General features: G+C 47.5%; 1 protein-coding gene across 1 annotated transcript in view; it reads right to left on the bottom strand.

Annotated features, from left to right (window-relative positions):
• Window positions 1–9,491: 9,491 nt before the first annotated feature.
• LOC147678598 (uncharacterized) overlaps window positions 9,492–25,585 on the bottom strand; it is a 37,772-nt gene continuing 21,678 nt past the window's right edge. Inside the window, exon 8 of the mRNA XM_086946610.1 lies at window positions 9,492–9,744. Coding sequence (XP_086802736.1) covers window positions 9,587–9,744 — 158 coding nt within the window. The 3' untranslated portion in view covers window positions 9,492–9,586. The remainder of the gene's footprint in view (window positions 9,745–25,585) is intronic.

The raw sequence follows: 25,585 nt of genomic DNA, 5'->3' as shown, positions 1-25,585 counted from the left end.
CGTCATCAGGGGCACCCATGCATACAGAGTGAGAGGTCCGACTTGCCTCTGGCCTTGCCACGTCATCAGGGGCACCCATGGATACAGAGTGAGAGGTCCGACTTGCCTCTGTCCTAGCCACGTCATCAGGGGCACCCATGCATACAGAGTGAGAGGTCCGACTTGCCTCTGTCCTAGCCACGTCATCAGAGGCACCCATGGATACAGAGTGAGAGGTCCGACTTGCCTCTGGCCTTGCCACGTCATCAGGGGCACCCATGGATACAGAGTGAGAGGTCCGACTTGCCTCTGTCCTTGTCACGGGCCAGACGGCTTTGATTGCTCCGAACCCGACCAGGATTGGAGAGACAGCCATTAGGAATAGCTCAAAATCCTTTGAGACCAGGAGCGTGCAAGGCCAACTGTGTGCCAGAAACCCTGGTCATACATGACGTCCAAGCACCCCAAAAATCCTCTAACATAACCTGTAATTGTAAAGCGCACGTTCGTTCATCAGGACGGGTATCTTGGCGCTGAAAAATAGATGTTGTTGTTACCCAACTCATTGTCATTCTTTCGACCTCAGAAGGATGAAAGGCTGAGTGGACCCGCAGGGATGTGAACCTGTGACTATGAGGTTGGACACAGGCCCCTACGGTGGCGCATTAGTTCACTAAGCCACCAGGCTCGGCTCACCCCTTTGTTTCCCTGAGATGTCCATAGTAAGTCTGCTAGAGGAAAATCACCCGTCCAACGCTCACCCCTCCCCCAAATCAGGTGAGCTGTACCTCCTGTGTACGATGGGCTGGGATGACCAAGGTCAGAGTCATGGCATCAGATAGGCAGAGGGCAGGCACCACCGCCGGCCTGGACAGCAGAGCAGATAAGATCTTACCCCAGTCCCCTTCTGCAGACAGCCCTCACATTCCCCAGGTGAGTCCTCGTGCTTTGCTAATATTCCTTAAAACACCCCATCTGTGCCTTGAAAGTATGGCTCCTTTTAATTCCAATATACGGTTGTGTGACGAGACGCATTGCCTGGGCATTACCCAAACTTATATTTATAATACAAGCTAGAAACCTGCAGATGGTACACCACTGCCACCTACAGGCAAAAAGGAAGTAACGCTGCTGCAGTTGATGTAATTACATAAAATGTTATCGATCGAATTTAGTTACTGCGAGAATAATCCCGAAATAATTAATTGACCCAAAATAACCAACGGAACCGCTCCAGTGATCTGCAGCAGTCCATTAGGTGACCCTGGACTAGTTTCTTTCTCCTCTCCTTGTTCTGCAGTGTACACACAGTTTTTCTCTGGCGAGACAGTGACCGCCCACTCTGTTGAGTAGAAGAAATGTGTAGAGGGTTTGGACACTGGCGAGGGTCAGACAGGAGGAGATAATGGTATAGAAAGACATAAGAAGAAGAGGGGAAATGATACAGAGATGAGATAGAAAGATAGGAGAGTTAAGGATTGACATAAGGTACAAAGAGAAAGATAAGATAGCCATAAGAATAATACAGAACAGATCGGTAGGTAGAGGCAGGCACAGAAAGAGAGGTAGAGCTAAATTAAAGGTGTTAGAATAAGGTAGAGAGGTTAAGAGAGCTGGAAGCAGGTAGAATAAAAAGTAGAGAGCGTCAGAGAAGCATGGCACTCCCATGGGTGAGGTAGAGGGGGATGGAAAGAGTAAGGAAGAAGAAACAGGTGAGCTTGAGAGGTAGAGGTAGACAGGGAAGGTAGTGAGAGAATTATTGAGCGATGCAAGGTAGAGACAGAGTGGAGAGTTCGAGAATAGGGCAAAATGGGAAGAGATGCTGAAAGACTTTAAGAAAGAAGAGTAAAGAGGCAGGAAACAAGGGGGCAAGATGGATGAAGAGTAGAAAGAGGCAGATTGGGGTAGATAGAAAATAGATGTGGTAGAGTTACAGAGTGAGGTAGAGAAAGAGAGGCGATGTAGGCATTTGTTTACTGTTGCAAGTTAGAAATCGATGAAGACTCATGGGAGATTGATGTATGAAGAGAGAGGAAGGTAAGATAGAGGGCAAGTTTAAACAAAAAAGGAGGTGCAGAGAGAGTTGTGAGAGAACACAAAGGATGAGGATTAGAGAGGGTGCTGAAGAGATAGAGGAGGTAGATAGAGGGAGTAGAGTGGTAAAAAAGCAGAGGTTCAGGTACAAAGAGTGGGAGAGAGAGATGAGGTTGAGAGAGAGGTTGAGTGCAATGTATTCAGAGGGGAAACATTGTTTACAACGCAGTGTTTACACCGCAGTACCTTTGCAACAATGCCATTACAACGCAAGTCGTTACTACGACTTGCGCTGGATGGCGCTGTTGGATAAGGAATATTGTAATTTTATATTCTAACACCTTCCCTACTGTTACGTGGGCTAGTGTTGGAATATAAAATTAAAATAATCCTCAATCCGCGCACACCAACGCAAGTCGTTGTGACGACTTGCGTTGTAATGGCAGCGTTGTAAAGTACCACGATCTAAAAGATCGCGTTGTACTGACGTACATCCATTCAGAGAGAGGCAAGGTAGACACAGGGGAGGTAGAGAGAGTTCAGACAGAGGGAGGAAGTACATAAAGATGGGTAGAGAGATATAGAGGTAAAGAGAGGAGTAAGGTAGAAGACGTGAGATGAAGTAAAGAGTATTTTAATTGCTACCTCTCACCTGGGAGTATGTGGCTTAAGACTGAGGAGGCCGGGCAGCTCGTTAAAGGTCTGTGAAGCATACGAAGAGTTCTCAAATTCAAAGATACGCGCGTCATTATTGGGACTTTATGTTGTCCAAATCACTTTACTAAAGGGCCCGTGGAAAGTGTGGGACCAGGGCCCTTGCCTATTTTACCCATATCTTAAAAGATTCTGGACTATCCTAAAAGTTAAGAGATTAGGCAGAGGGCTGAGCTGCAGACCCCACACAAAGCCCTGAAAACAACAAAGCCTGGCTTTCCACTTTTGCATGTGCCTTAGGTGGGCCACATGCACCTTTGGGACATGGGCGTCATTTAGGGGTCACCAGAGGTCGCAACTGTGAACTCAAAGGTGGCAAATCCAGTGCCAGGAACATAGGGGCAGATGGGGCTCCACTCTCTTCATTTTCTGTCAATTTGTATTACACTGATAGCGAATAAATAAAATATAATATTTACTAATAGTATAATAAAAATGGAGTACAGTAAGCCGGAATATGCCCTTCCATGGCAGCTGAGTTAAGTAAACAATTATTTCAAATGTATATTGTGTGCATACTTGTGAGGGAGAGTGTGTTTATATGTGAGAGAGTATATATGTGTGAATTTGTGTGTATGTGTAAGTATGTGTCTGTGAGTGGAAGTGGAGGTCAAAGGGTGTGTGATGTCACTTCCGCTACCCCTGGCATTTCGGTAAATTGACGTCCATGCTTTGGGAGGGCCTGGCCCAGGTCCCACCTCTAGCACTTGGCCTGCCTCCTTCAAGACCTGAAAAACACAGATTGCAGATTATCTCAGCAGCAAGTCATCCTTCTGTCTCTGAACGTCTCCTGATCTTCCCAACCTGCCACGAGGCCTGTCAACAGTGGAAGCATCAGAAACTGCCCAGATTGGACAGATCCTGGCCCCTCCCTCCCACCCTAGCCCTTTTTGTGCTCATGCATGCACATGGTTGTGTATTATTTGCTTGGTCTGTAAATATACACAATAAAGGCAGCCAGTACCTAAGTGACATCTTTGATGTCAATACAAGCTCTTGTCAAACCTTTTGTGATGTGTGAGCCTTGCGTTGAGACCAGTTGCTTTGTCCACCCATCAAAGGACATAAGATCTGGGGACTGGCCAGGTGCAAAATGTCCTTATAACTATGGGGCATATTTACAATGTCTGGCGCATCTCTGCAAATCAGGAGGGATGCGGCAGAACAGATGCGACACGCAAGCCTCCCCTATCGTCACCACGGATACATCATTTTTACAATGCACTGCACTGTGGCACAAGGAAAGGCAGATATGTGTTGTATCTTGTGGCGTAAGGGTGGCGCATTACTGGAGTCGCGTTGCAAGCATGACGCAACTCCAGCAATGCACAGGGGCCGCCCAGCCCTAATATGGTGCACCACCACTTACGCCTGCTTCAAGCAGGTGTACGGTTTTGTCGCAGCCGCCTTGGAAAAGTGACTCCGTGAAATCTTGTAGATTTCACTGCGTCACTTTTACGAGGCGTTCCTGCAACAGAATGCCCACCCTGCGACAGAACGCCCACATGAAACCTAACACAGGTTTCATGTGGTGGAGGGCTTTACAACGTGACGCATCTCCCTAGATGTGTCACATTGTAAATAAGGCGCAACATGGTGCATGGTTTACGCCACCGCTGCGTCACAGAAGTGACGCAACGGAGGCACAATGTGTCGCAAGGGGCTTGTAAATCTGCCTCCTAGTATCTGGACCCTTGAGATGCTGCACTTGGAGAGAGGCCCCCAGACCCATCACTTCCTACAGATCCCTCATGGACATACAGCACTTTCCGAAATACACCTTCGGGCACAGATGTCCAGGGACACCTTGATGTCTCTAGTGTCTTCACAAAGAGCTTCTCCTGCACTCTGAGGCAAGAACCTTTCTATTGTCCACAAAGGTTAACACTTCAGGTGTCTTCTGCAGGTGGTTCTCATGAGGTTTACCAGTTCCCACTGACCAGGAGTCCACGTTTGTGACCCTCAGTCGCCATGTACGTCATTGTCTGAACTCCAATCCACCTGGCATCCTGTTGGAGTCAGTGGAGCTGGGTTTCGGGTGGCAGGTGTGGGGCTCACACATCTTGCTGATTCTGGATGCTGCGTGACGGAGCCACCTGCTTGTTCCCTAATGGCGACCACCTCGCTGGCCCAATAGTAGAGAGCACCTACTAACTCTCTTGTAGTCCGCTGTTTTTCTACATGTTCGGGCCGTATGTCCAGAGTTGCCTCATTTGTGACACTGAGCCCGAAGGGTTCAATCAATCAATCAATCACTGCATTTCTAAAGCACGCTACACACCCATGAGGGTCTCAAGGCGCTGGAGGGGGGGGGGGGGGTTCCTACTGATCAAAGAGCCAGGTCTTGAGAAGTCTTCTGAAGGCCAGCAGGTCCTGGGTCTGTCGTAGGTTGGTAGGAAGAGCGTTCCAGGTCTTGACGGCAAGGTAGGGGAAGCATCTGCCGCCGGCCTTGGTTTTCCAGATACGAGGAACTGAGGCTGCGGTGGGGGGTGTGGAAGCTGAGTCGATCGTTGAGGAATGTAGTTCTGGTGTTGTGCAGGACCTTGTGTGCATGGATGAGGAGTTTGAAGGTGATCCTCTTGTTGACGGGGAGCGGTATAGGCTTCTCAGACGGGGTGTGATGTGGCTGCATTGGGGGACGTCGAGGATCAGTCGTGCCAAGGCGTTCTGGATTCGTTGTAGTCGTCGCAGGAGCTTGGTTGTTGTTCCTGAGTAGAGGGTGTTCCCGTAGTCGAGTCTGCTGGTGAGGAGGGCCTGGGTGACGGTTCTTCTCGTGTCGGGTGGGATCCATTTGAAGATCCTGCGGAGCATTCGGAGGGTGTTGAAGCAGGACGCTGAGACGGCGTTGACTTCCTTGGTCATGGAGAGGGCGGAGTCGAGGATGACCCCCAGGTTGCATGTGTGGTCGGTGGGTTCCAGGGGAGTGCCTAGGGATGTGGGCCACCAGGAGTCGTCCCAGGCTGATGGGGTGGGTCCGAAGATGAGGACCTCCATTTTGTCTGAATTCGGCTTCAGTCGGCTGTCCTTCATCCAGTCGGTGACGGGCTTCATCCCTCTGTGGAGATTGGCTTTGGCGGTGTGTGGGTTTTTGGTGAGAGAGATGATCAGCTGGGTGTCATCGGCATAGGAAATGATGTTGAGGCTATGTTGTCGTGCGACGTGGGCAAGCAGTGCCATGTAGATATTGAACAGCGTCGGGCTGCGGGAGGAGCCCTGAGGTACGCCGCAGATGATCTCAGTGGTTTTAGAGCGGAAGGGAGGGAGGCGGACAGAGAGGAAGGATGTGGTCCAGGCCAGGGCCTTCTCTTGGATTCCGGCGTCATGTAGGCGTGCTGATTGGGTGCGGTGGCAGTCCGTGTCGAAGGCTGCTGATCGGTCCAGGAGGATGAGGGCGGCTGTTTCTCCTTTGTCCATCAGGATCCTGATGTCGTCGGTGGCGGCAATGAGGGTGGTCTCGGTGCTGTGGTTGGTGCGAAAACCGGTTTGGGAGGGGTCCAGGATGTTGTTGTCTTCGAGGTAGCGGGTTAGCTGTTTGTTGACAATCTTCTCTGTCACTTTTTCGGGGAACGGGAGCAGGGAGATGGGCCTGAAGTTCTTGAGGTCTTTGGGGTCCGCCTTGGGTTTCTTCAGTAGAGCATTGATTTCGGCGTGCTTCCAGCTTTCCGTGAATGTCGGTGATCTTGCGGTGAAAGAAGGTGGCCTGTAAGTCGCACAGGAATTGTGATGGTGGAATGTCGTTGGTGTTGGAGCTGGAGTTTGAAAGTTCTTTCACGATGCTGAAGAGCTCTTTGGTGTTGTGTGCGTTGTTGTCTAGGCGATCCTTGAAGGCGGTCCTCTTGGTGGTCCCGATGAGTTGGTGGTGTCTGCGGGTGGCGTTCTTGTGAGCTGTGTGGCTCTCTGGTGTTCGGTCCTGGAGCCATTTCTTCTCCAGCTTCCCGCAGGTGCGATTGGATGTCTGGAGGTCTTCGGGGAACCAGGCGGCTTTTTTGTTGGTGTGGTTGGTTGTGGAGATCTTGAGAGGGGAAAGGGTGTTGGCGCAGTCGCTGAGCCACTGTTTGAGGTTGGTTGCATCAGTGCCGGGGTTGGCGGGGGGTCTGAGGGCTAGGGTGGCTGTCAGTTGGTCCTTGGTGACCTTGCTCCAGCAGCGGCGTGGCAGCTGTTGGGTGCGGTGGTGTGTGGTGGGTTTCTTGAAGGTGAAGTGGACGCATCTGTGGTCTGTCCCGTGTGGTTCGGTGGTGTGGTTGAAGGAGATGTGGGGGCTTGCGGAGAAGATGGGGTCCAGCGTGTGTCCAGCGGCGTGGGTGGGGGTCGTCACAAGCTGTTTGAGTCCGAGGTTGGCGATGAGGACGGTGGTGTTGGCGACGTTGTTGTTTTCGAGGTGGAAGTTAAGGTCCCGGAGGAGGATGTAGTCCGTGGAGGCGAGGGCGTGGGTGCTGATGAGTTCGGCAATGGTGTCGTTGAACTGTGGTCGTGGCCCGGGTGGTCTGTAGACGAGTGTTCCTCTGAGGGTCGTATTGGGGTCGGTGTGGTTCTGGAAGTGCATGTGCTCAGCAGTTGTGAGGGTTTCGTCGGTTTTGGTCGAGACTCTGAGGTTGTCTTTGTGGACGATGGCGATTCCCCCTCCAACTCTGTTGGCGCGGTCTCTGCTGGAGATCTTGTAGCCCTGTGGCATGGCTATGGCGATGTCTGTTGCTGAGGTGACGTTCAGCCAGGTCTTCGTCAGGAAGGCGACGGGTTGGCACCTTCTCCCCCTTCGGTGCGGTCTAGTACCTTTGTTACTCTCCACCTCTGTTTCCAAGGAGCCTGTGATATTCGACCACGATCAGCAGCAGCGGTATTCATCTTAGTTTTCTGTGAAATACTTAACTGAATATATAATATTATAGATGGGTAACTGTGACTAACAGAATGTGCTTCACCGAGGAGGTCTCAGGGATATCCTTTCAAAGATCAGAGTGATGCCTCCCCCCTGCATCCCTGTTTTCAATGCCCTTGCAGGACATCCACTTCCACCACTGTCTGGCCATCCCGGTCCTCCCGCAGCCAGGTTCTAAAAGAAGGTACCTGGCATCTGGTCAATAGCTCTACCCTCTCCTTTTCTCTCAAATGTAAAAAAATTAACTGGCCTCCTGTACTGCAACCCAAATAGAAAAAATACTAGGAACCCTGACACACACCCACATCACCCCTACTAAATACTTAAAAAACTATTCCTAGTCTCCCGTCACACACCCATGTGATAAATCCGACTTAGGTTTTGATTCAACCTTGCTCCCCCTTGGGTGGTGCAAGGGCAACACAAAATCTTCATAAACATGCACACAGGTGTCCTGCTGTGCCACCCTCCACCCTCACTTGAATCTATCCCAACCATCACCCAAAAATAAAAACCATAATAGCTTGCCTCCTGCTATGTTGTAGTAACAATATATTGCTATCAGGCTAGTGTCTTACATAAACATCATAGTCTAAATATTGTATAGCCAAAATTTTGACCACATGGGTATACATTTTCTGTTTTCTACACCATATTTTAGGACACAATCTTTGACCTCAGATTATATCCCTATATTCAGTATTCTGACATACAACCCACTGCCCGGCACACTTTTTGCTTCCCACTGCCTTGATGTAGTAGCAGTGAACTGGATTCAGAGTCCGCTATTCATGTTAATGCCTTTCTAGGAGACCTACTTGGCAAGCTGATTCAGAATCCGGCATTCACGCCACTGGCCCTCTGTAGAAGCCATCATCTCGTCTAGCTCAGGTATCAAGAGTCTGGTTCTTGTGACAGGGGGTTCTCTCCTGAACTCGCAAATCTTAACGTCAAGTGTCCAGCATGCGGTCCTCTTCCAAGTTCTCCTCCGTGCAAGTATCCCAGATACACCACTTATTTAGAAAACGGTGAAGTATCTTTTTTATTTTCCACATTCACATTGAACAACACCAAAGATGCTGACCTGGATCCATAAGGTATTTGATTAGTTGATTCAATTTCACTGTTTTCAGTCATTGTACATCGAGTTGTATAAAGTAAACCCATCTCTTGACCTGGCTCTCCATTGGTTTCTTTCTCTTAGTTGAAATGGATTAGGAGCCTCCTTGTAAATGTCAGTGCTCATATTCACTCTCCGCTGTGCTCCTGCCTTTGACGTGGCCCTCCATCAGACATCATGAGTATCGCGACCATCCTACGTACAATGGTCATCTTCTTCGCTGGAAAGTGGGTGGGTTCCTGATAAAGGTCTCAGGTGCACATTTTCCCAGACTCTTTTGTGATATGCAGCATCTCTTTCAATTATTTTTGAAGTCGGTCAGCCGGTATGTTCACATCAGTACTTGCCAGAGTAGCTGGGTTCGCGGTTGTGATTTGTTGCTCTTCTTTGACCCTTTTCAGTTCCCAGGAAGTAGAATCTGTCTGTCTGGTGTTGGGGGAACCCCTAAATACTCAACACTGGCATTTGGTTGCCACTGCATCCGTGTGGACAATGTTGGATGAGAGGGAGTCCGGATACGGGGTGCTAATGTTGTTCTCGGAGGATCCGAATAGCCTTTCAAGAGATATGGATACCAATAGGTCTCATGGCAGTTTTCTTACCAGGAATTTTGAAACATTTTCTACCAAACAGCAAGAGATCCACAAGTTATTTGGATAGACATTTGATTTTTGCTATAGAGTAACTTTTTATCCAAACCCTAAAATTGATGGAGTTGGCACCAATGATGAAGCTAGAAAATAAAACAAAAAAGGTATACAACATCTTGAAAAGTTTCCTTTATTACGAAAGCACAAAATGTGGTGAGCGCAGAGAAGATGCTCAGATTCTAAGGTCCCTCAGCAATGGTTTAAGACCTCAGGCTACAACTGAGGACTCGATGTTCCGTGTCTGTTGTAATAGAAGCTCCGATCCACGTCCTTCTCATCCGGTTCCGCGGGTGTGCTGAGGAGATTCTCTCTCTTGAGGTCTCGGAGCGCCTGGAAGTGGATCGAGGTGAGGTGGCCCATCTCCTCCCACACTGCAGACAACAGAGAACATATAGTGAGAAAAGAAGCAAGGAAAGGCAGCAAAAGGGAGGGACCCACAGAAAGGAGGGACGGGTGAGGAGAGGGACAAAGGAGCATAGGGTAAAGGCATTCTATGCAAGGCATCTTGAGCAGGCTTCCAGCCTTGCAGCAGTACCGCTGCGATAGTACAATGTCTCAGCTCATCTAAGGCAGTCGCTACTGACGTAGCTCATGTAGCTGGTCCCATTCTGCTGGACCTGTGGGTAGCATTCGACATGGTCAACCTTTTAGATTCTTATAGACAGTCTCAAAGGTTTTGGAACATGTTGGCATGGCTTTATGCCTTTCTAAACAGACAGAATCAGAAGGCAAACGCTATCTCCTTTTTCTGTCGTCAGTGCAGAAGAGCATACGGGGCATAGCCTAGGCTCCATTTTATCTCTGTAATATGTTCTTCCTCTTGCTTCTTGTGAGGACATTGAATGTACTACATGGTGCAGTTGTGAGATCTCACCATGTAATACACTACGAGTCCTTCTTAGTACCAGTTAGGCTTCCTTTGTCAAACCTTACTTAGCTCAGCCTTTGGTAGCGGTGGCTTCCAGCAGTCAGATTTCCAAAAAGGAACAAGTGTTAAACATTGAAAGGCACCAAAACAATTGAAGAAGAAACCGCCTCTCAATAAATCTGACACCAATTTATAAAAATAGCTTATTTTTTATGAATTAATCAACGCCAAAATTAAAAAGATCCACCAGAGGGTTCTAGAGATATAGATTTACAAGGAACAATAAATCAAGACTTTTACACGTAACCGTGAAGGAGCGTTGGCAAATTTAACAATTTTTACACTTTTTAAGCAAAAAAGTTACAGTAAGGATAGTTGCATTTGGGAACTTTGGCTACCAACTCCAGTGAGGAGCCAGTCAAGGGGACAAACAAGGTCCACAAGAGCAGTTACTGTAGCAAGAAAAGCTCTCTCCAGTCCAGTCAGTGGTCCCTTGCCATTGACGTTGCTGGGGTGGCCTTGATGGGAGGGATTGAGGACGCTGAAGATGCTGTGCTGTCAACAGGGGGTCTACCTGGGGTTACTCCTCATTCCATGGTCCAGCTGGGGTGACGTTGGCCACATAGGTCGACGTCCCTCTAAGTCCAATTTCACCCAGCAACGGACCAGTCACCACTGGGCTGCTGGTCACTGGGCAGAAGGAAACCAGTGATTTGGTTCTTTTGGTGATAACTCTCCTCCTGGGTGACTAAGCTGCACTCCTACGACTCTCGTCTGGGTCCAGCAAACTCCGGTGCAGCTTTTGAGCATTGGGTCTCGGTCTCCCGGGCTGCACTGTGATGGGGAGCGGCGATCCGGTGATCCGGGCTGCCAAGTCACCCAGACAGGCTTCCTAAGCTTTTGCGCCCTGTGCTACAAACAGGAAGTCAGCCAACTGAGTTTTGGAGTCTCTGCTGCTGGCTTGGCTTGAGAGACTACTTTTCCAAGAGCAGGACACCACAGGCACAGTATCGATCTTTGCTATCCTGAGGAGCAGCAGGTGCGATCCAACTTCGGTGCAGCCTCTTCTTTGCCGGTTCCAAGATCATTAAGGCAGTCCTTCTTCGGGCCTCCTCTCTAGTCCAAGCTAGGTCTGAGTTCTGGGAGCCAGGGATGCCTTTTTTATGCCCAGAAAGTTCCCTTAGAGGAAGTCACAATCACTAACCAATGGGCTACATGGTCCCCTCCCGCATGATGACAACTTCCTGTGAAGTGTGGCATCTAGCTAGCCCCGAGTGCTTTATTCTGCCCATACCCAGGATGGACCAACCCTTCTCTTAGAATGTGGGGCTCTGTAGTTCGCCTTGGGAGTGAGGCTACATACCCATGGAGAACATTTTTTGGCCAGTGTTTCCCCCTCTCTGTCCCCGATGCCAACCTGTCTACCCGGACAAAAGAGCAGCTCCTCTTGCGTTTGTTCACTATTTGCTCTTCAAAGGCACTTCCCTTTGATGCTCGCCTTTTGGGCTAACACCCCGTGTGGCTTCCTTCGAGGTAACACCTCCTCCAGCGGCAAGCGGCTATTGTTATGTGTTCTGGGAGCAATTTATTTACAAGTTCCCCCAGGAAGGCAGAGTGTTGTTTCATGGACAACATCTGCATCGACAAAATCAACAAAGTGCCCCTCGTTGCATCATATCAATCTATTATTAATTGTACATTTGAATTTACAGAACGCACAGAAGGAGGAAATTATTGTGATTATTCATTGCGTTAATGTATTTTATGTAATGCAGTATGTACAAGTAAGCTATTTATGTCACCTTCCACGTGGGACAATTGAACCCCATCACCACTTACTACTAAAAGAACATAAATACAACAAAACATATGGACAACGTTACAAAAAAAAATTATATATATATATATATATATATATATATATATATATATATATATATATATATATATATATATATATATATATATATATATATATATATATATATATATAAAGCCAGCCCAAGGTATAAAGGATAGAATGTCCAAGAAGTCCAGCCTGATTGTTCAAAAAAGTAACGCTTCGATATCTTCCTTTCTCCAGATTCAGTACCACCCTCAAAAGCTTGTTTTATACTGACATTCCAGTCCCCTCCTTCGCAATTCATGGAGACACTGGTAAACTTGGGCAACAGAATGGCAGCTTTCTAAAAGTTGCGTATAGCAACAAGTCACATTAATTTTGACTTGGGCGTCAAGTTGGGCTTAATATAACGAGTTGTTTGATACTTTGAAGTACCAACTTTAGTGGTCCCATTCAGAAGTTAGCATAGCTGAGTTGTCAGCGTGTAACCCTGGACTGGCCACAGGGGCTACTAGCCCTTTTAGCAGTTAAAATGAACATTTCGAGTTTCTGTTGATGTTCTAATTTGAACATGCTGCCCCCTGTCTCAAGACTCGATAGGCCTGCTGTAGGGTCGACCTGTACGTATTAAAAAGGGAGGTTTGGGCTTTGCCATCGTTTTAAATGGCAAAGTCGAGTTAGCAGTTTTAAACTTCTCTATCAGTCTGCAGTAGAACGCTAGGAGATGTGTTTTAACTTGTCCCTCTCAGGGTGGCACAACAAGTGCTCCAGTCCCTGAGGAGACACTTTTACTTACAGGCCCTGTGTACCCCTGGTACTATATACTAGGTACTTATAAATAAGTTTACTTAGGTAAAGCAAACGTACAGGTTTAAGGTACTGATCACGGGCACTGAGGTCTGGTTAGCAGGCATCAAAGCACTCGGAGTGAAAAAAACAGCAACATCAGTCCAAAACTTTGGGGGTGACCATTCAAAAAGAGGCATTTCAAAGCACTTCTTTGCTTCAATCTTATGGGTTTACTTTTTTATGTATTCACACAACACTCAAGTGATCTTACTAATGACATGAGAACTATTGCAGCTAACCTCCATCAATTTTTAATTAAAGTCAATGACCTAAAGCGAAAGGAGATAAAACTGAGATTTTACTCTCCTATTTCTCTCATCCCTTTTTTGGGAGCTCCTCTTCTGACCACAAGTTCTAGGTGATTGTCCTACACCCATGGCCTGCCTTAAAAATCTAGGGTAAAATTTGACACATGGTTGACCTTTGCACCTCAAATGAAAGCAGTGGTCAGCTTACGTTTCTACTAGTTACGTGTCCTCAAAGGATTCCAAATGTTTTTAATTTCTCACAAAAAGTTCAGATCAAGAATGCTTTTATCTGCTCACAGTTGGGCTGCTGGACTGGCCTTTATATTGCTTTACCAGAATTTCAGCTCTGTTCCCCACACCTGATGTACAATGCTGCTGCCAGGATGGTCCCAGGCCAGCAAAATTAGATCATGTGACCCCTGCTCTCTTTTCACCACCCTGGTTTCCCATTAGGCAAAGGATGTGTTTAAATCTGTGTGCTTAGTGTATAAAGCAGGGTATGCTAAGCCCAGCATTTCTCTCACATGATGCTTTAGCTCATATCACCATCACAGATGCCGAGATCTGTGTGCTTAGCTTACCCTGCTTTAGGCACTAAGCCCAGTACTCCTCTCATATGATACAAGCAAAAGAAATGGTGGTAGTGTTTCCCTAACAAGAGAGAAAACGTCCGCACATAAAGTAATATTCTTCACAGTGTAATCAAGACGTATAATTCAAAATGAGATAAATGTTGAGTTGTCCGCAAACAGGTGCTTTTGTGGCCTGGTACACACCCACCACCAGGGATGTCAACAAGGCATAAATGCCTAAATAACATGAGAAAAGATAACAAGCCACTTCAGCACTCCACTTTATGTTCAATTAGTATGTAACATAGAAAAACATCGGGCTATATTCAGAGTTCAAACCCGTTGTACTATCTAGCATTAGTCCATAATCATAGTTCAAGTAGTGTCCAGTATTTGTACGACTCCAAATTCAGAGATCCAAGGCAGGTTATGTTCCTCCAAAGAATCTTTTATTAAATATCAAATTGTTTTGTAACAACTTCACAGCTCACACCGCCGACATGTGTTTCGTCTCACAGAGACTTTTTCAAGGCAAAAAAGAGAGATATGTGGACGACTAATGTAAGGCGACCACGGTATTGCGCGAGATTGTATCACCCAGAAGTGTCTCCTCAATATTGGTAGGGGGTAGGTTAAGGAAACCTTCCTTCATATCAGTATAAGTTTAGCTGAATGTCAGTTCTTCGAATATTCAATAAAGTTGCAGTTGGCGCAAAAGATCAAGATTCAGTGTAAAGAGTGTATTCTATACCTAACCGCCAGTCTTACTCAAGATATATGAGCCAGTATTTGTAGTGCAGAAAAACAAAACTTGGCGGGTAGTTTCTCCTGGTAGTTACAATGAATTTATGGTGAACAAGACCATGATAAGTCTCTTGCGAGTCGATAGTCTGCCGACCCCGTAACCGTTGCCAAAATGCCAAACTCCACTCATATAATGGTTTAGCTCATATCACCCACCACAGATGCCTGGATCTGTGTGCTTAGCTTACCCTGCTTTATGCACTAAGCCCTGTACTCCACTCATATGATGGTGTAGCTCATATCACCATCACAGATGCTTGGATCACAGCACCAGTGTGTCCTCCAGGCTCCCATGGGAGCCAGGCTGGGTGGTCGGGCGTCTCAGTGGCAGCCGCCACCCACTGGAATCTTCATCCTTTGCCCCTGAACAATGAGACCCTCCAACTGAAATATCAGAAAGCATTGACCATCTCGCAGTATGCATTAAAAATCAAACTTCAAACATAAGAGGCATTACACCATCTCAGGGCCGCTGCAGGGTCCTCGACAGGAGAGCGCTGAATAAAAACAAAGAAACTGGCAAAATCTGAATGAAAAGAAGGAGTTAGAGAATGAGAAGATGCTGGGTGCCATGGAGTGGAAAGCAGATAACACAATATAATAGCTATAGACTTGGTTTTATGGTATTTCGTTTTTTAGACCATTCCATCTGTGTTTGTTCATAATTATTTTTTTGCTAATGTTATCTGCATTTATCCATATTTATTTTATGTTTTGTGAAAAAATGAAGCTGTAACTAGTGCCTTTCCACATTTATTTACCAGATAAATGTATACACACACAATGGAGTCTAATTGGATTTACTGCTATATGGGGACATAAAAAATGCATCACTCATAGGGAATACACTCATGTGAGAATACTATGATTGCAGTGGAGGCAGGTGATCACCTGCAGTTCTTTAAAGATCCATCAGGAAACCTTTTCCCAAATCTTTATAAACCCTCCTCCCTGTCAGTCTGCACAACCATTGGCCAGCAGTCATTATTGACAGCATTGAGAACCACTCAAAACAAGACCTATTTGCCATTCCATTTTTCTGTATTTAGAAATGCAGACAGTGGGATATATAACATAGTGCTCTGTGGGTATCCATCAGCACACATCAGTAAAAATGGAAAGCTAGGAGCCTTAAGAATCAGTAAACAATGAGGTGAGCCAGAGATGGTAGAGAGGCCTGGGTAGGGTGTAGAAGAGGGTTGAAAGGAGATGAGGGAGGGAAACAGGAAGTTGGACACAGTAGAAATCCAGATAATGATAGGAGAACAGAGAAGATGATGATTTCTGGCAAAGAGAGAAAAGAATGAATATTTTAACAAAGGGAAGCGAGGGCAAGTAAAAAAGAGAAATAGAGAAGGGAAAAAGGGGAAATGAAGGGGCAAGGAGGAGATGGGCACAGATGAGAACCATATAATAGGGGTGTCAAGGAGGGGAGAAAATAGTTGAGAAGGCAGAGGAAAGAGTAAAAGAAAAATAAGTGAGAAAGGAAAAGAGAAAGTTAAAATAAGTGGTAAAGGAGATAGGTAGAAAGTAGGCGAGATGGATGATAGCACATAAAAAGTTAGACTTTTGCCTCCAATACACCAAATATATTATAAGTATTGGCAAGTATTGCCAGTAAGTCTGGTCCTGGTGGCCACCCTTTTGGCTTGTTTTGTCATACTTTTTGTAAAAGTTTATTGTTGAGGATCTGCCAGATCCACGCCAAAATTTAAAAAAGTCTTGGTCAAAAGCTAAATATTTTTTGTCCTCGAAAAGCAGACATTGCCATAGTAATTCAAGGCAGTGAAGAGAACTACTTGGTGTGGGGCTAGGCTTCATACCATCGCTCACAGGGAAGTTAGCCAAAGGCTGAAGTGGGAGGACCCTTTGCCCCATGCTGCAGGGGGTGAAAGAAACATGTGGATGACACAACAGACCAATGGGGCTAAAGCCCCTGTAAGTATGAAAATATAATTTTATTACATTTAAAAGGACTTGTCTAACACCACACCTAAATATATGAACCTATTATATATATTTCTAAATTTGCAATGATCCTGTCTCTGAGCATATTTATTAAACTAATGACGGCAGAGCCTTTTCACTTGGGCAATATTCAGTTTCCCTGAGAATGTTTACTCTGAGATTCATGGGCAATATTCACTGTAACCGAGCGCGCATGCGGGCATCAATAGGCAAGAAGTAGTGTCAATGAGTGTGTGTCTAGGCGGGTAAGGGCAATATTCACTGTAACCGAGCGCGCATGTCAGCATCAATAGGCAAGAAGTAGTGTCAATGAGTGTGTGTCTAGGCGGGTAAGGGCAATATTTACTGTAACCGAGCCCGCATGCGCGCATCAATAGGCAAGAAGTAGTGTCAATGAGTGTGTGTCTAGGCGGGTAAGGGCAATATTTACTGTAACCGAGCCCGCATGCGCGCATCAATAGGCAAGAAGTAGTGTCAATGAGTGTGTGTCTAGGCGGGTAAGGGCAATATTTACTGTAACCGAGCCCGCATGCGCGCATCAATAGGCAAGAAGTAGTGTCAATGAGTGTGTGTCTAGGCGGGTAAGGGCAATATTTACTGTAACCGAGCCCGCATGCGCGCATCAATAGGCAAGAAGTAGTGTCAATGAGTGTGTGTCTAGGCGGGTAAGGGCAATATTTACTGTAACCGAGCGCGCATGCGGGCATCAATAGGCAAGAAGTAGTGTCAATGAGTGTGTGTCTAGGCGGGTAAGGGCAATATTTACTGTAACCGAGCCCGCATGCGCGCATCAATAGGCAAGAAGTAGTGTCAATGAGTGTGTGTCTAGGCGGGTAAGGGCAATATTCACTGTAACCGAGCGCGAATGCGCCCATCAATAGGCAAGAAGTAGTGTCAATGAGTGTGTGTCTAGGCGGGTAAGGGCAATATTTACTGTAACCGAGCCCGCATGCGCGCATCAATAGGCAAGAAGTAGTGTCAATGAGTGTGTGTCTAGGCGGGTAAGGGCAATATTCACTGTAACCGAGCGCGCATGTGAGCATCAATAGGCAAGACGTAGTGTCAATGAGTGTGTGTCTAGGCGGGTAAGGGCAATATTTTCTGTAACCGAGCCCGCATGCGCGCATCAATAGGCAAGAAGTAGTGTCAATGAGTGTGTGTCTAGGCGGGTAAGGGCAATATTCACTGTAACCGAGCGCGCATGTCAGCATCAATAGGCAAGACGTAGTGTCAATGAGTGTGTGTCTAGGCGGGTAAGGGCAATATTTACTGTAACCGAGCCCGCATGCGCGCATCAATAGGCAAGAAGTAGTGTCAATGAGTGTGTGTCTAGGCGGGTAAGGGCAATATTCACTGTAACCGAGCGCGCATGTGAGCATCAATAGGCAAGACGTAGTGTCAATGAGTGTGTGTCTAGGCGGGTAAGGGCAATATTCACTGTAACCGAGCGCGCATGTGAGCATCAATAGGCAAGACGTAGTGTCAATGAGTGTGTGTCTAGGCGGGTAAGGGCAATATTCACTGTAACCAAGCGCGCATGCGCGCATCAATAGGCAAGACGTAGTGTCAATGAGTGTGTGTCTAGGCGGGTAAGGGCAATATTCACTGTAACCGAGCGCGCATGTGAGCATCAATAGGCAAGACGTAGTGTCAATGAGTGTGTGTCTAGGCGGGTAAGGGCAATATTCACTGTAAAAGAGCACGCATGTGAGCATCAATAGGCAAGATGTCGTGTCAATGAGTGTGTGTCTAGGCGGGTTAGGGCAATATTCACTGTAACCGAGCGCGCATGCGCGCATCAATAGGCAAGACGTAGTGTCAATGAGTGTGTGTCTAGGCGGGTAAGGGCAATATTCACTGTAACCGAGCGCGCATGTGAGCATCAATAGGCAAGACGTAGTGTCAATGAGAGTGTGTCTAGGCGGGTTAGGGCAATATTCACTGTAACCGAGCGCGCATGTGAGCATCAATAGGCAAGACGTAGTGTCAATGAGAGTGTGTCTAGGCGGGTAAGGCAATATTCACTGTAACCGAGTGCGCATGTGAGCATCAATAGGCAAGAAGTAGTGTCAATGAGAGTGTGTCTAGGCGGGTAGGGTCAATATTCACTGTAACCGAGCGCACATGTAAGCATCAATAGGCAAGACGTAGTGTCAATGAGAGTGTGTCTAGGCGGGTACGGGCAATATTCACTGTAACCGAGCGCGCATGCGGGCATCAATAGGCAAGAAGTAGTGTCAATGAGTGTGTGTCTAGGTGGGTAAGGGCAATATTCACTGTAACTGTGCGCGCATGTGAGCATCAATAGGCAAGACGTAGTGTCAATGAGAGTGTGCCTGTGCGGGTAAGGCAATATTCACTGTAACCGAGCGCGCATTTAAGCATCAATAGGCAAGAAGTAGTGTCAATGAGTGTGTGTCTAGGCGGGTAAGGGCAATATTCACTGTAACCGAGCGCGCATGCGGGCATCAATAGGCAAGATGTAGTGTCAATGAGTGTGTGTCTAGGCGGGTAATGGCAATATTCACTGTAACCGAGTGTGCATGTAAGCATCAATAGGCAAGACGTAGTGTCAATGAGTGTGTGTCTAGGCGGGTAAGGGCAATATTCACTGTAACTGCGCGCGCATGTAAATGTAAATGTAAATGTAATTGAGCTTATATAGCGCACAGCTACCCGCAATGGGTGTCCCGGCGCTTGCTTAGGGAACCCGTCCTGATATTCCCTTGTATGATAGCCCCAGCGGGTATCCACAAGGTGAAAGTCAGGCATCCCGCCGCGAGGGGCCGTTGTGGAGATTAAGCAAGCTATTGCCCAGAGTCGCAGAGTGTGAACCCGTGAGTCGAGAAGGCACCGGAGCGAGAATTATCGAGTCTGTGGAATTTTTAGCCCAAGACCCGCCGAGGCGGGGAATTGAACCCTGGTCCAGGACCGATCTCAGCTTCCGGGTCTGCCGCCTCTAACCCCTGAGCCACACTTCTCCACTGAGCATCAATAGGCAAGACGTAGTGTCAATGAGTGTGTGTCTAGGCGGGTAAGGGCAATATTCACTGTAACCGAGCGCGCATGCGCGCATCAATAGGCAAGAAGTAGTGTCAATGAGTGTGTGTCTAGGCGGGTAAGGGCAATATTTACTGTAACCGAGCCCGCATGCGCGCATCAATAGGCAAGAAGTAGTGTCAATGAGTGTGTGTCTAGGCGGGTAAGGGCAATATTCACTGTAACCGAGCGCGCATGTGAGCATCAATAGGCAAGACGTAGTGTCAATGAGTGTGTGTCTAGGCGGGTAAGGGCAATATTTTCTGTAACCGAGCCCGCATGCGCGCATCAATAGGCAAGAAGTAGTGTCAATGAGTGTGTGTCTAGGCGGGTAAGGGCAATATTCACTGTAACCGAGCGCGCATGTCAGCATCAATAGGCAAGACGTAGTGTCAATGAGTGTGTGTCTAGGCGGGTAAGGGCAATATTTACTGTAACCGAGCCCGCATGCGCGCATCAATAGGCAAGAAGTAGTGTCAATGAGTGTGTGTCTAGGCGGGTAAGGGCAATATTCACTGTAACCGAGCGCGCATGTGAGCATCAATAGGCAAGACGTAGTGTCAATGAGTGTGTGTCTAGGCGGGTAAGGGCAATATTCACTGTAACCAAGCGCGCATGCGCGCATCAATGGGCAAGACGTAGTGTCAATGAGTGTGTGTCTAGGCGGGTAAGGGCAATATTCACTGTAACCGAGCGCGCATGTGAGCATCAATAGGCAAGACGTAGTGTCAATGAGTGTGTGTCTAGGCGGGTAAGGGCAATATTCACTGTAACCGAGCACGCATGTGAGCATCAATAGGCAAGATGTAGTGTCAATGAGTGTGTGTCTAGGCGGGTTAGGGCAATATTCACTGTAACCATGCGCGCATCAATAGGCAAGACGTAGTGTCAAGGAGTGTGTGTCTAGGCGGGTAAGGGCAATATTCACTGTAACCGAGCGCGCATGTGAGCATCAATAGGCAAGACGTAGTGTCAATGAGTGTGTGTCTAGGCGGGTAAGGGCAATATTCACTGTAACCAAGCGCGCATGCGCGCATCAATGGGCAAGACGTAGTGTCAATGAGTGTGTGTCTAGGCGGGTAAGGGCAATATTCACTGTAACCGAGCGCGCATGTGAGCATCAATAGGCAAGACGTAGTGTCAATGAGTGTGTGTCTAGGCGGGTAAGGGCAATATTCACTGTAACCGAGCACGCATGTGAGCATCAATAGGCAAGATGTAGTGTCAATGAGTGTGTGTCTAGGCGGGTTAGGGCAATATTCACTGTAACCATGCGCGCATCAATAGGCAAGACGTAGTGTCAAGGAGTGTGTGTCTAGGCGGGTAAGGGCAATATTCACTGTAACCGAGCGCGCATGTGAGCATCAATAGGCAAGACGTAGTGTCAATGAGTGTGTGTCTAGGCGGGTAAGGGCAATATTCACTGTAACCGAGCACGCATGTGAGCATCAATAGGCAAGATGTAGTGTCAATGAGTGTGTGTCTAGGCGGGTTAGGGCAATATTCACTGTAACCGAGCGCGCATGCGCGCATCAATAGGCAAGACGTAGTGTCAATGAGTGTGTGTCTAGGCGGGTAAGGGCAATATTCACTGTAACCGAGCGCGCATGTGAGCATCAATAGGCAAGACGTAGTGTCAATGAGTGTGTGTCTAGGCGGGTAAGGGCAATATTCACTGTAACCGAGCGCGCATGCGGGCATCAATAGGCAAGATGTAGTGTCAATGAGTGTGTGTCTAGGCGGGTAATGGCAATATTCACTGTAACCGAGTGTGCATGTAAGCATCAATAGGCAAGACGTAGTGTCAATGAGTGTGTGTCTAGGGGGGTAAGGGCAATATTCACTGTAACTGCGCGCGCATGTGAGCATCAATAGGCAAGACGTAGTGTCAATGAGAGTGTGTCTAGGCGGGTAAGGCAATATTCACTGTAACCGAGCGCGCATGTGAGCATCAATAGGCAAGAAGTAGTGTCAATGAGTGTGTGTCTAGGCGGGTAAGGGCAATATTCACTGTAACCGAGCCCGCATGCGCGCATCAATAGGCAAGAAGTAGTGTCAATGAGTGTGTGTCTAGGTGGATAAGGGCAATATTCACTGTAACTGTGCGCGCATGTGAGCATCAATAGGCAAGAAGTAGTGTCAATGAGTGTGTGTCTAGGCGGGTAAGGGCAATATTCACTGTAACCGAGCGCGCATGTGAGCATCAATAGGCAAGACGTAGTGTCAATGAGTGTGTGTCTAGGCGGGTAAGGGCAATATTCACTGTAACCGAGCGCGCATGTGAGCATCAATAGGCAAGACGTAGTGTCAATGAGTGTGTGTCTAGGCGGGTAAGGGCAATATTCACTGTAACCGAGCGCGCATGTGAGCATCAATAGGCAAGACGTAGTGTCAATGAGAGTGTGCCTGTGCGGGTAAGGCAATATTCACTGTAACCGAGCGCGCATGTAAGCATCAATAGGCAAGAAGTAGTGTCAATGAGTGTGTGTCTAGGCGGGTAAGGGCAATGTTCACTGTAACCGAGTGAGCATGCGCGCATCAATAGGCAAGACGTAGTGTCAATGAGAGTGTGTTTATGCGGGTAAGGGCAATTTTCACTATAATTGACCGCGCATGTGAGCATCAATAGGTAAGACGTAGTGTTAATGAGAGTGTGTCTATGCGGGTAAGGGCAATATTCACTGTAACCGAGCGCGCATGTGAGCATCAATAGGCAAGAAGTAGTGTCAATGAGTGTGTGTCTAGGCGGGTAAGGGCAATATTCACTGTAACCGAGCGCGCATGTGAGCATCAATAGGCAAGAAGTCGTGTCAATGAGTGTGTGTCTAGGCGGGTAAGGGCAATATTCACTGTAACCGAGCGCGCATGTGAGCATCAATAGGCAAGAAGTCGTGTCAATGAGTGTGTGTCTAGGCGGGTAAGGGCAATATTCACTGTAACCATGCGCGCATCAATAGGCAAGAAGTAGTGTCAATGAGTGTGTGTCTAGGCGGGTAAGGGCAATATTCTGTGTCACTGAGTGTATGTGCCGCATTCATTGGCGTTATCTAGTTTCAATGAGAGTGGGCCATGGCAGCTTCTCATGGGCATTATTCAGTGCCACTGAGTTCATGTCATGTTATATTGATTTGCACAGTGCACTAATCACCCAAGAGGGTCAATGAGAGAGCATGCAGGTGGCTACTGCAGGGCAAGATACTCCGGCACTGAGCATGGGTGAATAGACGTCAACGGGCAATATTCAGTAAGTGGGTGTATACGAAAGGGCAAAATATTGTTTCACTGGGTGTGCATAGCTTGTCACTGGAAGACACATTTCTGAGTCAATGAGTGTCCAAGCAGTGGCATTCATGAGCAACACCTACTTTCAAAGAATGTGTTTAGGAAGTCACTGATTGAAATATCCTGACTCTGAGCATGTAAACACTGCCATTGAAGAGGGAGATTGTGTCATATACTAACAACTCTCCAAACTTACCTCTGCCTGCCTTTTTATTCTAAAGCGCCTAGACACCTCCGGGTATATGTAGCGCTATATAAATTCTTCATTTCATTTAGTATGTATGCATGTATCAAGTCGAAGGCCACACTTTGTGAAACTGATTACATATTTAAGGAATGGAGGACCAGTCAGCATTATCAGCGAAAGGGTGTATAGGAAATCGCTGAAGTCCTGCGACTGACGGGCAGTAGTGCGTATCACTGGGTGTGTGCGCGTGCACTAGAACGGAAGGACAGTATTCTGTTACTGAGTCGGTACATATACGTGACGCTGAAAGGTAATGTCTTGGGTCACCGAGTGTAAATACCCTGGCACCAATGGACGATACTCTGTGTCAGTGAGGATGTGTACACGCTGGCATTCAAGCTCAGTAGTATTTGTCACTGTGTGCTGGTAGGGTCCTTCGATCTGCCAACAAAAATCTCCTGATGATTCCCAAAACCTTCAAAGCCAGATGGGGTGGGAGGGTCTTCCGCTTTCTAGCACCCAAGATCTTGAACACCCTCCCGGCTGATATTAAGGAACAGTCGTCCCACTCCCTCTTTCGTAAGGCTGTAAAGACCTGGTTTTTCAGGGAGACCTAGCCGTAACTTCGCCTTTCCTTTCTGTTCTGCACAGCCTGTACCATCACTAGCGCCTTGACGCCCACGGGCAAGGTTGCCCTGTATAAATTCCTCTTCAATTCAACTCATACGCTGACCCTGAAGTGCAATATCTAGTATAACCGAGGGCATACATGCTGGCATTTAACAGTAACAGTCCTTCACTGGTGTATTTGCACTGGCACTGGAGGGCACCATTCTGTGTCACTGACCCATGAGCAATATTCAACACCACTTTCTGTATACATTGGTTTATTATGATTCAGCATCGACATAGTGTACACATTGGCGAAGAAACACGCGGTTTTGGTTCAGGAAAGGTGTGCCGGCTTGGCTGCACAGCGTACCTCATCACAACAAGTGTGTATGCTGGCTTGGAGGTGATTATTCCAGCCTTGTCACCAAAGCCAGCAAAAGAGCTAAAAGCACCCCTTCCAGACCAAGAGAGTAAAATAATTGGTGCATCAGGCAAAAGAATAGTAGCAGGGCGCTCAAACCGCTGGAAGATCGCAAATTCATGTGGCCTACTCTCCCACCTCAATAGGAGGACCTGGAATGAGATGCCAGACCTGATGCAGCATCTTCCAGATAAATACAAAAAATAAGGGGAAGACCCTGTGAATGAGGGGAGCCGGATATCAAATGCAACAATCAAATGTGCATTAGACGGAGCTGACACAGCTGCAAGGGGCATCAATACAACAATCATGCTCCGGAGATAAGAGTGGCTACGCATATTCGGGTTCAAACCTGAGGTTCAGCAGGACCTTCTGAATGACCCAATCAATGGTGTAACCCTATCCATTCTGATGACGGAACCGCTCCGTCAGCAGCCGCGGTGGCGCTGTGCTGATGAAGGAGCGGTTCCGTCATGGCCCGGCCGCCGGGCCTGCGCGGCGCGTTCTATTGAGCGGGCGCGGCCATGACGGAACCGCTCCGTCATGAGTACAGCTCAACCGCGGCTGGTGACGGAGCGGTTCCGTCACCAGCATGCGCCCACCGCGCGGCCGCCCGGCCCCCTTAGCACTGCAGCGGAATAGCCGACGCAGTGAAGGGGTTAAACCTCTTAGGGCTCGCCGTGGACACACAGACAAAATAAAGAAGGCCATCGGCACAGCCAAATCCATGAGTGCCTTAGACAACACCTCAAAAGTAACAGCAATTTGGCATTGCTAGAAGCGAGGGACAGAAAAAGCCTCCACGCCGAAAACACCACAAATCATCTCCAGTAACAGCAATATCACTAGCAAGGGTCTGGATACTATCAAGGAGGATACAAAACAGGGGCACGGTAGGGGTACCCCCAAGGGCACCTCAACATCACCAGGTAATGACTTGTCCCACCCCCTCTCCCCCCAGCACAAAACACCCTTTCTTCTAGCAACTCAAGAACATTACCAAAACTTGAGGTTACAAAAGACTGAGTTTGTGGTGGACTGTTTAATTATGGTTCTTATTTTTGGATTTCGACTAAGATTGTGTAATTATGGACTTATGTTTTTTTCACATATAGATTACAACTAAAGTGCAAAGTCCCTCCATTAGGTTGTGCTTTAATTTTCAAATCTACATTTGAGGGGATGCCAGTAGCAGATTTGAAAGATAGCACCGAGGATGATTTCAAAACAACTGCACACACCTGATTGAGTCACTACACTTGGGATGTATGACGTTACAACGCATGCTATTACAATGCATGCCTTTAGGAAGCAAGTTTTACAACTCAAGTCGTTGCGACTTGCGTTGGGGGGCGCTGGATAGTGAATAGTTTAATTTACTATTCCAACTCCAGTCCCCGTGGATAGTAGGGAAGGTGTTGGAAACTATTCCCTATCCTAGAGTGCCCCCCAGCGCAAGACGTTGTAAAAGTTGCGTTGTAATGGTTGCGTCGTAAAGGTACTTCGTTGTAAAAGTTGC

This window comes from Lissotriton vulgaris, chromosome 12 (genome assembly GCF_964263255.1).
Source record: "Lissotriton vulgaris chromosome 12, aLisVul1.2, whole genome shotgun sequence".
Classification (NCBI taxonomy): domain Eukaryota; kingdom Metazoa; phylum Chordata; class Amphibia; order Caudata; family Salamandridae; genus Lissotriton; species Lissotriton vulgaris.
Note: the sequence above shows the minus strand (reverse complement) of the source record. Positions and strands in the feature narration are given on the sequence as shown.